At 41.7% G+C, this 16,561-nt stretch overlaps 1 protein-coding gene across 2 annotated transcripts; it reads right to left on the bottom strand.

The window, feature by feature from the left end:
* Positions 1 to 481: 481 nt before the first annotated feature.
* On the bottom strand, positions 482 to 16,291 carry ddi2 (DNA damage inducible 1 homolog 2). Of its 2 annotated transcripts, XM_023954839.1 has the most exons (10): positions 15,894 to 16,291; positions 12,197 to 12,326; positions 11,766 to 12,074; positions 11,547 to 11,673; positions 11,317 to 11,444; positions 9,712 to 9,840; positions 7,166 to 7,269; positions 6,715 to 6,907; positions 2,988 to 3,036; positions 2,658 to 2,718 (listed from the first exon to the last, which is right to left on the bottom strand). In XM_023954839.1, exons 1-9 carry the CDS (start codon positions 16,029 to 16,031, stop codon positions 3,026 to 3,028), a joined length of 1,269 nt encoding a protein of 422 aa, XP_023810607.1. In that variant the 5' UTR covers positions 16,032 to 16,291; the 3' UTR covers positions 2,658 to 2,718; positions 2,988 to 3,025. The 2 variants fall into 2 exon arrangements, with proteins under 2 accessions (XP_023810606.1, XP_023810607.1); XM_023954838.1 differs by lacking the exon at positions 2,988 to 3,036 and having other exon boundaries at positions 482 to 2,718.
* Positions 16,292 to 16,561: the final 270 nt, after the last annotated feature.

Raw genomic sequence — 16,561 nt, 5'->3', positions numbered from 1 at the left:
TTTGATTTCTCAAAATGAGGAAGGGAGAGATACGATCGACGGAGGAGAGAAAATATATGAAGAACAGAAAGAGTTGGGTGAAACTGAAATGGGAAGAGATAACCATTAATATATCAGGATCCAAAAAGAGAGGGGTTATCTTACAAGTTGGTTTGGTCACGTTTACTTTATGACAGGTTTATGTTTTTGTGGCTTTCCTGCTGAGCAGTCCAGGTTCTGTGGTTTTTGAACAGGACCTGGTTCTAGGGGATCTTAGTGCGAAAAATGCAGTGGAATTTTCCTTTAGTGGCCTTGAGAATCGGAAGCTAACTTGGTTGAATAACAAGGTTCAGTGCACTGTCTTTTGTGTTGGGTCCAGATGACCCCACACCTAACGTTAACATGCCTACAAGGCGCATTAACGTTGATAGCACAAGGGTTAGTACTTTAATATTGACAAGTATCAACAACAGGAAAAAAGAATGCTTCCAACTCAAACAAGTTATACAAATACTGGTTTAATTTCATTTGCGATTTATTAAAATTTCATACAAGATATAAGTAAATAATTAAATCTGTCTGAACATTGTGTGACCCAAAGGCATTCAAATGTTCAATTAAATTTATCACTAGAGGAAAAAAAATTGCCATGAAAGGCCTCATTCAAAATAAAAAAAGGGATTTTTTTTTTAAAACACTGAGGATTTGTCACAAAAATAAAAGCTTCTGAACAGGAGCTACAAACTGTATCACACGTATACACACGTGTTCTGATACACTGATACACACGTGTATCAGTACATGTGTACACATGTGCTACACTGATACACACGTGAAGAAAGAAAAATGTGTACTAACGATTTGGGATCAAAACTAAGAATTTTATGCACAGCTGTTTCACTTCAAACATGCCTGTGCAGTAAAAAAAAAAAAACAGGCTCTTTTTAATTATGGGTTGATTTTGACATCTGAGACAGAGGAATAGCCACGATTGAAAAAGAAAAGTATAGAAAAAGCAGAATTGTAGCGGAATTTCAAAGGACGAAAGCATCATTTCCTCACAAGCATGTGGGTTTATGATAGAAAACAGGAACTGATGAGGTTCAGTCTCCTTTCCCAATGTGCTATCAAAATGGGACAAAAACAAAACAGGTCTATTTTCCCAGAATCCTCAGTGAGTGGGCACCTAAAACATCTGCATGCAAACACCTGCTCAGAATTGATTCTCTGTGATTTCACATGCTCCCTTCTGAAATGAAACCTTAAAGCAAAAGAAAAAAACAAACAGAGGGAACCAGTGTCAAGTATAAATAAGACTGAGTTGGAGGCTGGAGACTCAGGACCGGCTCCCGGTCTACGTGGGCACAGTGATGCTGCGGGCCAGGAGAGCCAGCAGAGCCAGCTCCACAACCCCGTCAGCCCGCTCCAGCGCCTCCACGGCCTCCGTGGCAGAAAAGCCTGCTGCCTGGATTCTCTCAATGTGCTCTGCTGGAAAATGGTCTGTAAAGGGATGAGGAGAGGGAGGAAGAGGAGCTGGAGACGAAGACCAGGCAGCCTGAGGGAGAGGAGGAACAGAGGCAGAGGCGCTCGAGACTCCCTCCTGCTGGGCCTCCGATGACGAGGATGGGATGAGCGGGGTGGGCTCCGCGTGGAGAGAATCGTGGGCGTTTGGAGCGGAGGCTTGCCCGTCTGCAACCCCTCTCTCATGCTGCCCCTCCGGTGGTTCCCTGACCTCAGGGATGACAGCAGGACAGGGAGGAAGTTCCGGCTCAGGCTGAGATATGCTTCCGCCGTCATCTGGAGCATCTGCATCCCTCTGTGAGGATCTGTCTTCGGTTCCAGTTGGATCCTCACCCGGATCATTATCAAACACAAGACACTCGGATTGTTCCACATGAGACAAAGCAGCAGCAGCTGCAGCAGCAGCAGCGTCGTTGGCTTTGGCATCACTTGGTTCTTCATCAGATGTCATGGCAGTGCAGTGGGCAGGCTGGGTGTTTTCGGGTGTCGGGGTCCGAGGCTCAGGAGATGCTTTGTCTGCGTCGTGCAGCAGAGAGCACGGCGGGGAGCAGGACATGCTGCTGTCCTGGGACTGAGCGCGGCTGTTGGAAACCAGCAGCTCGTGGAGCTCCACCAGAGCCGCCGCCAGCGAAGGCACGCTCTCAGAGCTGGAGCAGCGATCTTCATCAGGCGTGTCCTTCTCAGAGGGAACCGCAGCGCCAGGAGCAGAGGAAGGCTCCATCTCCACAGAGTCGGGATGGTTGGGAGCTTTGGGACAGACGTCTGCGGTGTCAGAGGCGTCCAGCTCCATGGGCTGAATGGTGGACGGCTCCTCTGCTGTGCATTCTGAGCTTTCCTCCACCATGCCTGCTTCAGCATCCTCCTCATCCTCTGAGCCCTGGTGCTTGGTGATCATTTCTGTAGAGACGGCATCTGATGCTGTAGTGCGTGAAGGGAGCACATCGGGGTCACTTTGCATCGCCAGAGGATGTGGAGGAGGAGGAGGAGGAGGAGGAGCGACACCAGGAGGTGGAGAAGCATCCTCTGCTGGAGCTGAAGGCTGCAGTAAGTCAGGAGGGATCTGGCACTGCTCTGGCTCTGGAGCTCGCTCCATGGCGGCCGGGGCGGAGTTGTGGGGCTGATCAAAGCGAGGGCTTTCAGCAGGAGCGGAGGAGGGGAGCGTTTGGTCTAATGTAAATGGTGGGGGCTCTGTTGAGGTAGCCGGTCCATCTGCAGTGTCTGAGGACAAAAAGAACCAAACGGACGTTTTCTTTTAAGAGCAAACATGAGAGCTTTAGAAAACAAATCAACTTGTCATTTCCTTTAGGATTGAACATCTGTGTGCAAAGATCTTTTACTAAAATGAACTGATTTTAATGCTTCAACAACTAATTCATGGAACTAAAAACAAATTACACAACTTCCACAGCAGCAACAAAAAAACCAGCAAAATAAAAGAAAGAGCAATGGACTTAGCCTGGGTGATGGGAGTCGTGAGTTTGCAGTACCTGGTTGGTGGGGGGCTCTCCAGCAGTCTCCAAATGCATCAGTGCTGTCCTGCTCAGGGGTTAGGGCACACACCACACACATCATGCAAAGGGACGGAGAGAGTTAGCAGTCACACACAGGGCATGCACCAAACCATTGGCCTTTTCACACACGCACATGTGAAAAGGTGTCATCCAGAAACGACCGATGCTTCACTTCAGAGGGAACGTTGGAATGAACCCCCATTTCAGCAGCATTTAATCCGTCAAAATCCGTTTAAATAGTCAACCCAATTCGTTTTAAGAGTGACCTGGTTTTGTAGATGGATGAACTGTTAGCAGTTTGGTGAGATGCTAAAGCAATATTCACAGATTAGAACAGTGTTTTTCAACCTTTTTTGAGCCACGGCACACTTTAACCTTGACAAAAATCCCGCGGCACACCAGCATCCCAAAAAAAAAAAAAAAAAGCAGAAACTCTCTGTTTTGATCTACACCCCCCCCCCCCCCCCCCCCCGGAAAATCTGACGTGCATTTTTGTGATAATTGTGGCAGAAAAAGCAGGAAGTTGCAGATGTTTTTCTAAAAGATGTAATAAAAGTTAAGTTACATACAAACTGTATGTTCGTTGTGTTTTCAAGACGCTGTCCCTTTAAGCCAATGCATCATGGGAGATGAAGTGTGAAAACTGCAAGAAAACGGCAGAAAGACTCGCGTCTCTGAGCTTCATGGTTTTGTTCACTTGTTCCACGGTCTGATACCGGATTCTGTGGAAAGTTATACCGCTAAAGACGAGCTTTAGCTGGTGTTTTTGTCGGAACTGACTGAGTAATGAGCTAAATTGGAACAAGGAAGTGGAGACTTTAACCACTTCTGATTGGTCAGACTGATGACATGTGATTAAGCCTTCAAGAATGATTGGTGGAGTCGTGGAGACAGTAAAAGCTGCGGGACTTTTCCTTACACAGTTATAGCTGCAGCTATTTCGCGTTACCGTCATTCTTATCAAAATGTCTTTAATAGAATCAAATAAACACAACGAAAAAAGTATTTTATGATCGTTTATATTCCTAACTAGTCAGTGTTTTATCAGGACCTGTTTGGATGAACAAAGAGCTGATTTCCTGGAGATGGTTAATGTTTTTAGATCAGTTAATGAGGGCAATTTTCCACGGCACACTTGACCATCTCCCACGGCACACTAGTGTGCCGCGGCACACTGGTTGAAAAACACTGGATTAGAAGACTAAAATTGTTCAGTTCAGTGTTCAGCATGGACGAGGAAACCACTGAACTCTGGAGATGCCGAAGCCGGCCCCTAAATCAGACATGCTCTGACCTACTGCTACCCTTTAACCGTTTACGCCATGAATGTGCTGATTCTGACGGGGAGAAAAGCAGCTTTGAACCCACATGCAACACTTTAGAATTGCATATCGCTTCAAATCAGCTGATTTAAGTTGATCAGGAAGCCATTTAAGATGAAATTAACTGTGTAAAGCAGCGGTCTCCAACACACCGGCTTGATGTCAGACAGTATTTTAATGGAGCCGTCAGCACGAAGTTGAAGGAGGCACCAGATTTTGTTTTTAGCTTCCAGTTTCCCGTAACTTTTGAGGATTAAGTTCATCTGCAGCCGCTTTAAACTTTATTTGTACTCTAGAAATGTCTGTAGGAAGCATGTGATCTTTATGTGATATAGATTTATCCCACAACTACCATAAAGTGGATGCTAAAAAAACATCAGACGCCAACTCAGCCTCGTCTGACATAAGGTGCCACGCAGAAACACACAACAAAAGTCAATAAAACTGCTATTTTCTAAATAATAAGCACGAACGGATTGTTTAAACTACTGTACTAGCAACATCCTCGTAACTTTGGACAGCCCGATGCTGAAGATTATGCATTTTTATATTGGCGTGTGGGAACAACTGCAAAGATTCATGGTTTTTGTCTGTTAAATAACGTTTTCTTTTATTTTGAAGTCAAATGCTCTTCGCTGGTTTCCTCACTGGATCTTTTCTGCCACAAGAAACTTTCCAAATATGTTCATTATTGTTAAAGGGCCTATATCATGCATAACTTCAGCCTTTCAGAGGAGACAATAACCATACAAACTATAATATTACTTTTAGCACATAAAACGACATTTTTATGAAACAAAAGTTATTATCCTAGTTCATTTTCCTACCAGGACGTAACTCGACTGGTTCTATGAGGTACCGGCTTTCGCTCCTTGTGGGTGCCGCACATTCGGCAGCGTGTCTGCGTCTCGCCCACGACAACAAACGTCTGAACTTTTGCAGAGATGGATGTGCAAACAATGCATTTATAATAAAAGGGTTTTGTTGATCACCACTAGCTCCGTGGAGAAAGTGGGTGGGGGGCGGTGCTGGCGGCACTGACTCTTCTTGGAAGGAGCTGACCTACACGTTTTTGTGGGTTGGAAGGGGCTGGTGTTCAGAGAGCAGAGTTTTAGAGGAATACTCAGAAATGTGTGAATGAAGACAAATGCAGCTTTTGGGTTACTTTTCATGAGGAATGAACATTTTAATACACTTAAAAGCGCAAAAAATGATTTAGCATGATATAGGCCCTTTAACTTTGCTAGCTTGAGAAAGCAGCGGATGTCCACCAAATTACCAAAAGTATTGACTCACCCACCCGGTCCAGATCAGATCAGAATCAGGTGTCCTGATCAGTTGTTCTGGCCACAGGTGTAGAAAATTGTAAAAATTAGAGCAGAGACTGAGAGTCAGGCCTTCTCCACCAACATCAGTGTGTGACCTCATCAACGCACTTATGGAAGAATGGCCAAAAATTCCTAAAAAAAAACACTCCTCAACCTTGTGGACAGCCTTCCCAGAAGAGTTGAAGCTGTAATAAATCCAAAAGGTGGATTGACATCATATTGAACTCTATTAATTAGGAATGGGATGGCACTTCAGTATATATGCGAGTCAAGGCAGGTGACTGAATACTTTTGGTAACATGGTGTATTTTCGACACATTATCGAGCGACGTGACATATTTCAAGAAGGAGTCGGATGGGATGGGGAGAACCCAGGAGTTTTCCAAAATAATACTTCCTTCAGAATCATATAAGACAATGTAGGTGGAGTTTTTTTTCTCTCTCTGCGGCGAGGTACCAACTGTCCCACAGACTGGTAGCTGGAGACCACTGGCGTAAACAGTTAAAGAGTTATGGTAGTCAAAACAATGTAAACACTGGAGCTAAAGCTTCAGCTGAAAACAGAGTCACTCTCCCCAAAAGTGGCCTTAATTTACTGATGTAGGGTTTCTTTTCAATCGTACAAATCATTATCGATATGATTAATGTATCTAATTATAATATGGATCAAATTTTCTGTCTGGCTGACACGCTCAGATTCTGTGCTTTTCTCTGAGGTTTGGGTCTAACTAGCTTCAAGTGTCATTCTTCAACTCCACTGAGATTTATCCAAGAACCGGTTTGTTGTTGCATCATGAAAAACATTCATCACTTTTGGTTTTACTTACACTTTCTCTTCGTAAACTAAAATGTTTTTTTTTTTACTCTGGAATACACGTATTATGGATGATCTATGATACAAAAAAAAAAGACACATTTCTTGAGCTCCTTGTTGTGAACACCGTGGAAACAGAATGATCAGGAACTAACATTCAGATGACTGCATAAATGATAGTAAGAAGCTTTTAGAGGCACATGCAAATGTGGTTCCATGAACGGACTCCAGCTCCTCACCGCTTTCCTGTATGGACCTCTGAAGCGCCTCTGCCAGCTCTCTATCAGCTATCTCTCCTGGACGGGCGTCTTCACGGCCCTCCGCGCCGTATGCCAGCCGGGCGCACTCCGGAAGCTCCGCCTCGGACAGGAAGCGGGTTTCGGTGCCAGTAGTGCCAATTACGAGCAGGTTCTTCTTCAGGTCTATTGAGCACTGAGGGGACCAGCAGAACACATCCTCCTTTACTTGTTCATCCAGCATGCAGACAGCAGAACAAAGAAACCAAGTCTTCCTGTCTGTGCAGATCCTCATTCATAGATGCGGATTCCATCAAAACAGGGAGTAAAAAAGCAGTCAGCCGCACATAAATAATAAAATATAAACAGTTGACTGAGTTTTACCTTCTAATGAATGTTTTACTGTACAAGTTCAGATCTAAAGCTGTGGTGAAACTGAGGAAAGCCAACAGACCTGGTGTCTCTTCAACATGTCCAGCCCCAGCAGCATGTCCATGGGCTGGTCTTCCAGAATGGAGAAGGAGCAGGGCAGGAAATCCCCCTCAATCTGCACCTGAGCTGGAAACAAACACGCAACGGGTCAAACAGGAAGCAGCAAAAACCTATTTAATAAAAACATCCTGGAGAGCACTTTTGAATGAATTTTAATTGAAGTTGGACAGCATTATTTTCAAATCTATGAAAAGATTTACAACTGTTCTACTGAAGATCTTTGAAGGGAAAAGGGCAGAGCAACTGAAGTCACAAGATAAAAACTGTTTTTGGTCTTTTTAACATCTTCTCTGATGATGACATTTTAAGAAAATTTAATTCAAAATTGCATTTCTGAGTATTTCTTTATTTCTGTCAATAAGGAGCAAAATGCAAAGATTGTATTTGTGACGAAGATCAAAACTGTACGGCTGGATGGCTGCAATATTGCTCGACATTTTTATTGCAGCACGAATGTTAGGTTGGGGTTGATAGGGGCTGTAAGTCAGTGGGAGAGCGTACAAAGGCACATTAATAATGAACTACTGCCGCTCTGCAGAAACTATGTTCTAGAAAATGTCACCGGTCATTTTTTCTTTTAGGTGAAAATTGCATAAATATACTGTAAAAAAAACCCACTTACCCCAGATTAAAAAATGGGATTAGGACTTTAGATATTTGATTGAATTGAAAACGATCTCAGAACATCCTGTGGAATTTTGTTCAACTGATGTGAGATTTATAAATCAATTTTGTTTTACAAGACAATCTCCAGCCTGTCAAAGATTATGCTACTCGTCTCCAAACGTCTTCTGGAGACAGAAGAAGTCAGAGTACATATTCATTTGTGCTTTACTTTCATTTTTAAATAGTAAAAGTCAACTGGGACTCCTTTCTTATGAAAAAGCTTAATGGATTCCAGACTGTATACATATTCAAGAGCCGTAAGATGAAGTAAAGATACTTCCAACCTAAACATGACTCAGTTGATCAGCATCTGTGCTCACATTTGATTGGTTTAAAAGTTAAGATGAAAATTTGGACACCTTCTTCTTTTCCTTTGAGCTTTTCCCTTCAGGGGTTGCCACAGCGAATAAGCTTCCTCCATCTAACCCCGTCTTCTACATCCTCTCCTCGAACACCAATTACCTTCATGTCCTCCTTCACTGCATCCATAAACCTCCTCTTGGGTCGTCCTCTAGACCTCTTGCCTGGAAGCTCTAGACTCAGCTTCCTTCTACCAATAGATTCACTATCTCTCCTCTGGACATGTCCCAACCATCTCAGTCTGGCCTCTGACTTTATCTCCAAAGTGCTGTCCCTCTGATGTCCTCATATCCATCCTGGTCACTCCTGAAGAGAACCTCAGCATCTTCTTCTTTGCTACCTCCAGCCCTGCTTCCTGTCTTTTCCTCTACTACCTCTAGACCCAACAGCATGGCTGTTCTCACTGCAGTTTTTTACACCTTTCCTTTTATCTGAGCAGAAACTCTTCCATCACACCTGACACTTTTCTCCACAACCTGCCTGCACTCGCTTTTTCACTTCTTTTCCACTCTGGACTGTTGATCCCAGATACTTCAAATCCTCCATCTTTTGTCCCAGTAACCTCACTCTTCCACTTGAGTTCCTCTCATTCACACACATGAACTCCGTCTTCCTGCAGATAACCTTCATTCCTTTCCTTTCCAGAGCAAAACTCCGCCTCTCTAGCTTCTCCTCCACCTGTTCCCTTCTCTCACTACAAATTACAATATCGTCTGCAAACATCATAGTCCATGGTGATTCCTGTCTGACCTCATCTGTTAGTGTCCATCATCATTGTAAACAGGAAGGGGCTCAAAGGTAATCCCTGATGTAATCCCACCTCCAACTCCTCTATCCCCCCTACAGCACACCTCACCACTGTCCTACAGCCCTCATACATGTCCTGCACTGCTCTTACATACTTATCTGTCACTCCACACTTCTTCATACAGTATCACAGTTCCTCTCTGTCGTGAGTTTTCTCCAGATCTACAAAGACGCAGTGTAGCTCTCTCTGACCTTCCCTGTGCTTCTCTATCAACATCCTTAAAGCAAATATAGCATCTGTCGTTCTCTTTCTTGGCATCAAACTATACTGCTGCTCACAAATGTTCACTTCTGCTCCTAGTCTAGCTTCAATGACGTCTAGCCATACATTGAAGTATGGCTCATCAGCTTTATTCCTCTGTAGTTGCCACAACTCTGCACATCTCTGCTGTTCTTAGAAATTGCCACCATCACACTTCTCCTCCATTCCTCGAGCATCTTCTCACCACCTAAGATCCTGTTAAACAATCCAGTCAAAAACTCCACTGCCATGTCTGTAGGCACTTCCATACCTCCACATGTATATCATCAGGACCAAGTGTCTTTCTACTCTTCATCCTCTTTAATGCCCTCCTCACTTCCCCTTCACTACTCTTTGTTTCTTCCTGCTCCACAGCAGTCACCTCTTCTATTCTTTGTTCTCTCATTTTCTGCATTCATCAAAAGGACACCAACCCAGATGAACTCTGCCGATGATTTTCTGAGTTCCGACTCCCTTTGCGATCCCGGCCCAGCGTCGGTCCACCAGTCGCATGATATTACAGCGCTCCGCACACGCTTGGCTCATGATGGTCATCTGGGCTCCTAAGAATGAGCGACAGAGAAAACATAAAAGCCCTTCTTATTATGAAAGCATCAACTTGAAAGTAATTTAAATAAAATATAAATGCACAACATTAAAAGTAGTCCATGTGTTTCATTTTAAAATAAACTTGTTTTCAAAAAACTAGTAACACAGAGAAATGAAATGCAGAAAGCAAGTTTTTGTATGATAAAACATCCAGTTAGAAACTGATAGGATGTCATTTTAAACTTTAAGTTTCAGTTAACACAGACTACAAATTATTTGATAAATAAAATGCTTGAATGGTGGTATGCGTAGTCTTTGGCAGTGAATGTGACAGATCTAAACAATTTCTGCTTTGTATTTTGCTTCTTTAACTGACAGGAAATCAAAGCATGAGTCAGCAGTTTCTAGTTTCTTTGTAGTCATAATCTCTTCCGGTAGATTTTGCGTCACAGGCAAAAGTCAATTCAGGGTTTCATGGGAAAATTCAAAGTTAAAAGTTTAAACTTTTTTTTTTTCCTCTTACTGAACTTTAGCAAGGTGACTCAATCCTAAAGAGAAATGAGCAGCAAAAGCGGCACTGGATCATTCTGTTTGACCTGATTTCACTCAGCATTTCTGTCCTTTCCCACTGCACACCAAGAGCAAGCAGCTGCTTCTCTCAGTGCACTGTGACACCAAAAGGACAACAGTGAGGACCAGAGAAAGGCTCATGTGGAGATTGAAATGGTGAGGTTGGAGGGAAAAAAATATTTAGCATCTTTCAGAATCAGAGGAGTTCCTGAGCACCGAAGATGTTGACCCGACAAAAACAGCAACGTCTAAATCCACTTAATATATTTATTTACAAGTTAATTCATAAATCCTGTCTATAATAATGAAATACAGTAGTGTCTTGTTTATTGCAGGGGTTAAATTCCAAAAATAACACACAGAAGGTTAAGTTACAGACGTTTATGGCTGTAAACCCCCTCAACACACTTTATACAATTTTCAGACAGGATAACATTTTTACTCTTTGCTCGTACTCGACTGTGAAACTTTGTTCTAAAGATGAGCAGCACAAACATGCAGATACATCTTATTACCACCCTAATTCTTGTCAAACAATTTGTACGGCACTTGAAGTTCAGAGATTCACATATCTGTTACATGTGTGGTTCACGATACTGTTTACTGAAATTATGAATGAGTGCTTCCTGAAGATAATCAATCGCTTGATTTTGTTACTTGAAAAAAATCAATCTGATCAGAACCAGATTACGAAACTTTGCAAAACTATAAAATGAATGAACTCAGTAGGGGTGGGATTATCTAAATTCCCTTCTTCCCACTCCTTTTCAAACAATAAATGTGACTGAAGTGTGTCTTTGTTTTTTTATCTATGCATTTAATCATTTCTGTAATGAGTTTAATAAATCTGTGTGTTTTTGTATTGACTACAATTAATGCTTGAAATCAAAATCAATCATATCAAAATCAAATCAAATTACCTGAGTCAACAAAAGCTTTTACTGGGTGGCCATTGACTCTGCAGTTAATGTACAGCATAACCACCTGTCCAAAGCTTTCTGGGGCTTCCTCCATTGCAATGGTCATGTTTTCTTCCACGTTATGTTGCCTGAAACATGAACAAATGTCATTAAAGTGATAACTTGGCCTAATTCTAACATGATGGACTGATTTCTGATTTGATGTCTTCGTTTTGAACGGCTTTCTCTACCTGATGTCTTCTTCAATTTTTGCCTGGGCTTCTAAATCAAACGGATCCGCAGTCAGAAGTCTGATTCGCTCTTGTTCCCTTTTGGCTCGATCCTGCTGCTGCTCCAGCAGCACTTTGGTAAAACGCTCTGTAAAAAAACACAAAACCCACAAATGTGACCCATTCCTTTATAAATCAATAACCGTAACACAAAGTCTGAGAAAAATGAATGTTTTCCACCTAAATCTCCACTCAGCAGGGCCTCAGCCAGTGGAGGGTTTCTTTCTTTTAGGAGCGAGAGCTCGTGTGGATTTGATAAGAGCATCTGCTGCAGTAAGGCGGGGTCGTCCAGACCCTGGGGGAGGGTGCCACGAAAGGCCGTAGGTGTGGAAGGCTGTGGTTGCGGCTGTGGTTGCGGCTGTGGTTGCTGCGGCTGCTGCGGTTGAGACGGCTGTTGCTGTGGCGGCAGCGGCCTTGCAGAGCTGCGCTGATTGGTTGATGAAGACGTACCTGGGACTGTGATGGAACGAAAGTCAATGCGGGGCAGACCTGAGGGGAACAACAGATAAGGAGAAGTTAGTGCAAAATATATTGATAAAAATCTGCTAATACCTTTGCATTTGTTTGATTTCATTTCCATGAGCTGCATGACTCTTTTTCATCGCCGTTACCTGACAGGGATGGCAGAGTCGGTGGCGGCCTTCTGTCCGCTTGTCGTAGAACCACGACATCGCCATCCTTAACCCCATAATTCCCCAAGGCACGCGTGGGGTCCTTCAGTGGCTGCTCTACATATGTGATCTGAAAGTAGAAATGTTCAAAATCACTGCGCTGTTAAATCCTTTCCTCTTTCATTCTTATTCACATTCTGACAAAAATAACAGCCACCCTCCAACAATTGTTCTACTACAAAACTCCTCTAACGTGCGACTTTAGAAACCCTAAATGGAGGCCACGTTCAGCTCCAGCGTTGCACCCCCCCCCCCCCCTTGTGGTCTTCTTGATCTGTGTCATGGTGTCAGTGTGTCACAGCAGTTTGTGATCACACTTTCTGTTTCCAGCGTGCCCACTATAATGTGTCAACAAACAGCAGCAGTTGTGAAAGTAAAAGGACAAAGTCCTGCCTGTGGGTTTTTCTGCAGCAGCTGAAGCTGATTAAACTGACACCTTACTTCAGTCCCACAACGACGAAGCAACCAATTACTGAGGAGGGAACGCCTGTGACAGGGCTGGACTCAACTACATACTAACACGCCGTTTCATTTTAGAATTCAAATTAAATTGCATTTTAAATCAAGGATTTTTTGTTTTATGAGAACATTATAACTGACAACATTTGTAAAAAAATTTTTTAAAAAAAGTCAACAAATCTTCAATAAAAACCTGTCAGACTTCAACTAGAAGATTTTTAACTTCGAATCCAAAAAAGATTAAGTTACAGTGCAACAGATTTAAAGGAATAAACAATATTTAATACTTCAGTGGTTTTTTTTTTTTTAAATCAAACTTGTAAATAGAGTCTTTATTCTAAAGTTTGACAACATTTCTGCTAAAATTAAAATAATCTTTGTTTAACGGGTCCTAGAGTGGGGCATTTGTTAGTCACCAACTAAATAAATATTAAAAGAGAGGTCTGTAATGTTCATTATAGATAAACTTCAACTGTGAGAGACAGAATGTCTAAAAAGAAAAAGTCCAGAAAATCACATTGTTTCATTTTTACAGAATTTTTTCTAGAAACAAGCAAGACTTCTGTTGCTCACAGACCTGTAACTTTAAGAAGATCTTCTATCCTCCACACATTACAACAGTTTGAACAGCTTATCTGTATAGAAGACATTTCCACATCCTTAAACACTCGGGGTGTAACCTCTCCACCATGATCAAGAGGAAAGAGCTGTCAAAGGACACCGGGGACGAGACTGTAGACCTGATTAAGGCCGGGATTAATCAATTTACAATAGGAAAGGCCCTCGGTAAACACTATACCCACTTTGCACATGGGGGTGGAAATGGGGCCGATTTTCTGTAAACGACCTATTGCATTCTCCAGCCCTGTTCCTCGTGACCTACCGCCCTGCTTGTTTTGCAGCTAGCCTCACTTCAGTAATTACTGGTCACCTGGATCCGGTGTGTTCAGCCAATCAGAAACTGGGCTCACTCAATCCAGCTAATCAGCAAGTACTGAACTGGGGTTTGCTGCAAAACAAACAAGCCAGTAGGTCACGAGGAACAGGGCTGCGTAAAGGAAGAATGCACGGGTCCATGTATGGTGAGACTTTGGGCAAAACCCTCCTTCCGTCAGTCAAACACACAGAAGTTGTGGTTATGTAGGAATTATTCCAATGTTCTGGAAAGCTCTAACCAGTCTCTGGAGCTCAATCCAACAAAGAATCTGTGGAGGGAAGTCTGTGTTGCCCAGCGACAGCCCTACTACATCACAGCTCTTGAGAAGATCTGCATGAAAGAATGGACCAAAATAACAGCAATAGTGTGTTCCTATCTAAGGAAGATCTACAGAAAACATTTGACTTCTGTCCATGACCATCATTAATAGTATTATATTATATTATACTTATTATTTATAAGTTTTGACCTTAAATTTACATTTTGACTCTGTCTCTCAAGGTTCTAGTGCATCTATGATGAAAATTACAAACCTCTCTCATCTTTTAAAGGGGGACAACTTGCAGAATCTGTGACTGGCCTATTTTTCAACAGCACAAGGACAAAAAATTACTGTTCATTTTGCAGCCACACTGACAAAATATGGATAGCCTCATAGACGTCCCTCTGCTCAAGAGACAACCAATAGCAGAATTATCTTTTTGCAACCAGGCTAGATTAAACAACATGTTTCCCTGCTGTCTGGGAGGTGGCAGCCTGATAGTTCTGTGGCCCCAAAGTGCAAATCACACCGACTAATCACTCAACGCAAAAACATATTAAAGATCACAACAACAATTTAAGAAGCAAAATAATAAAAAAAGAACATTACATTTTAGAAATCAAAACAAAATTCCAGAAACCGATACGGAATAAATAAATAAAAAAGAAACAAAAAGGAAATATTTCAGAAAACAAAAATAATTTGTAAATATCAACATTAAAAAAATAAACAAGAAAGCGGAAAATGTAAGTGTTATGGGACATTATGCATGATCCCGCTTGCTCATGTTTTCAACCGGAAATCTACTTGACGACTATAAATACGAACCCCCCTCGCATTCCAAGCAGGAAGTACCTGCTGGCTCCAAAAAACTGAAATCCCATAGACGTTAATTGAGAAATAAATAGTTATTACTGAGTCACTCTATTGGTTAGAATAACCACTGTCTTGTTAATCCTAAATTTTTATCATTATATTAATTTCCTTTATCGCAAGTTATACAAGTTATAAACTGACCAATTAGATGCCTCAGTAAAAGTAAGGGGGGAGGGACCCACTAGCCCCCACCTCATATGTTTGACAGATTCTCCCCACTGCTTTCAGTGGAAGGGGTATGGACTTTAAACATACTTACTCATGTTTCACTAAAGATTTCAGAGTTGATCAAAATAACGTCCTACTTTCAGGACAATTGTTGGGTGGAAAAGATAATTTCTTTGAGGTGAGGACATTTTTGTAAATGCAGTTCAACAACACAGAAAAAAAGTTCAGGAGAGCAAAACTTTTAACCTATAAAGAAACATTAAACACTTTTAAAATTCTTTTTAATTTTTGTAAATTCCAAATGTTTACAATTCTTCATGTACTTCATGCTTGGGTGGAATTTTTAATATGCAGAAGTTTGCAATTATAAATGTGAATAAATGCACCTCAACATAAATTTCTACATTAAAACCCACACAATAACATCAATCTAAGATACTAAGACAAATGCTGTCTTTTAAAAAATGGCTGTTGTTAGGAGGCCTTAAACCCCTATTGCACTATTTTTAGTATTACTGGTTCAAATTGACCAGCTGCCTGGTATTTTGTTGTTAATAAAATAAAATAAAAACTAAAAGTAAATACAAAACACTACATGTCGAAAAATACGTCCTGAAGTATTTAGGATCGTTTTTGTTAGGACGTTTAATTTTGTTTTAAGTGAAACGTTTTCAGTTTTCTTACAAACTAAAACAACAAACATCTTAAAAACCAAACTATTACTGGCTCCATAAACGTTTAAATTAGCCTTTAATTGGTCTAAAATGCGTCTAAAACCCATAACGAATAGAAAAGGTAAGAATCATAGATATACGAACAATAATGAGGCAAAGTTTCGCAACATTTTACAAAGTCCGATTCATGCTAGCAGCTCAGCTAGCTAGGAGTTAGCCGCTAGCTATTAGCTATATGGCTACATGTAAGTGGGCTCTTGCCTGAATTTCCCCCGCAGGAATTCCCGACTCCAGTTCACAAAGTGCTACAAAGTCTCTCAGCTCCAACTCCGGGGACACCTCGAGGGCAAATGTGCTTTCTGGGCGATCCCTGGGTGCGCAGAAAACGGTGACCAGCATCGCTTTTGGGGCAGGACCACTGGACAAACCCTGACAGAATGCGGTCCCTTTAGTTCCTTGTGTCAGACTAAAAATCACGATGAACTTATGGATTTTACTCAAAATTGTAAACACTTTTTGGATTTGAAAAAATGTAAAAACGCTTTACTGGACCGAAAGCTAAACTCGGTGACTGATTTAGACTTAGGAGGTAAATACGTGCAGTGACAGTTTCTCTTTTAACAACAAAATAAGTATTGCTAAAGCGTGAGTAGTTTCTTCTTCTGCGTTTACGTAACATTGCTATCAGTGTGGAAACAGCGCCATCATCAGGAAACACTAAAAACTACAACTTATGTTAGTGTTGGAATCCCCCTCCCTGAGCAATCTATTGAACTTCTTGTGGCAATCTTACTAGTAAACACTTTCTGTGTTGGGTGTTCCAAATACAAAAGAGTAAATATGTTTATATATGTTTAAGATTTATAATTGAATTAATTATTAGGTGAACGTATGATTATTTTTCAATCAGATTCATGACTTCTAACCTT

The sequence above is a fragment of the Oryzias latipes genome, chromosome 5, assembly GCF_002234675.1.
Source record: "Oryzias latipes chromosome 5, ASM223467v1".
Classification (NCBI taxonomy): domain Eukaryota; kingdom Metazoa; phylum Chordata; class Actinopteri; order Beloniformes; family Adrianichthyidae; genus Oryzias; species Oryzias latipes.
This window is presented reverse-complemented; position numbering and strand designations above follow the sequence as displayed.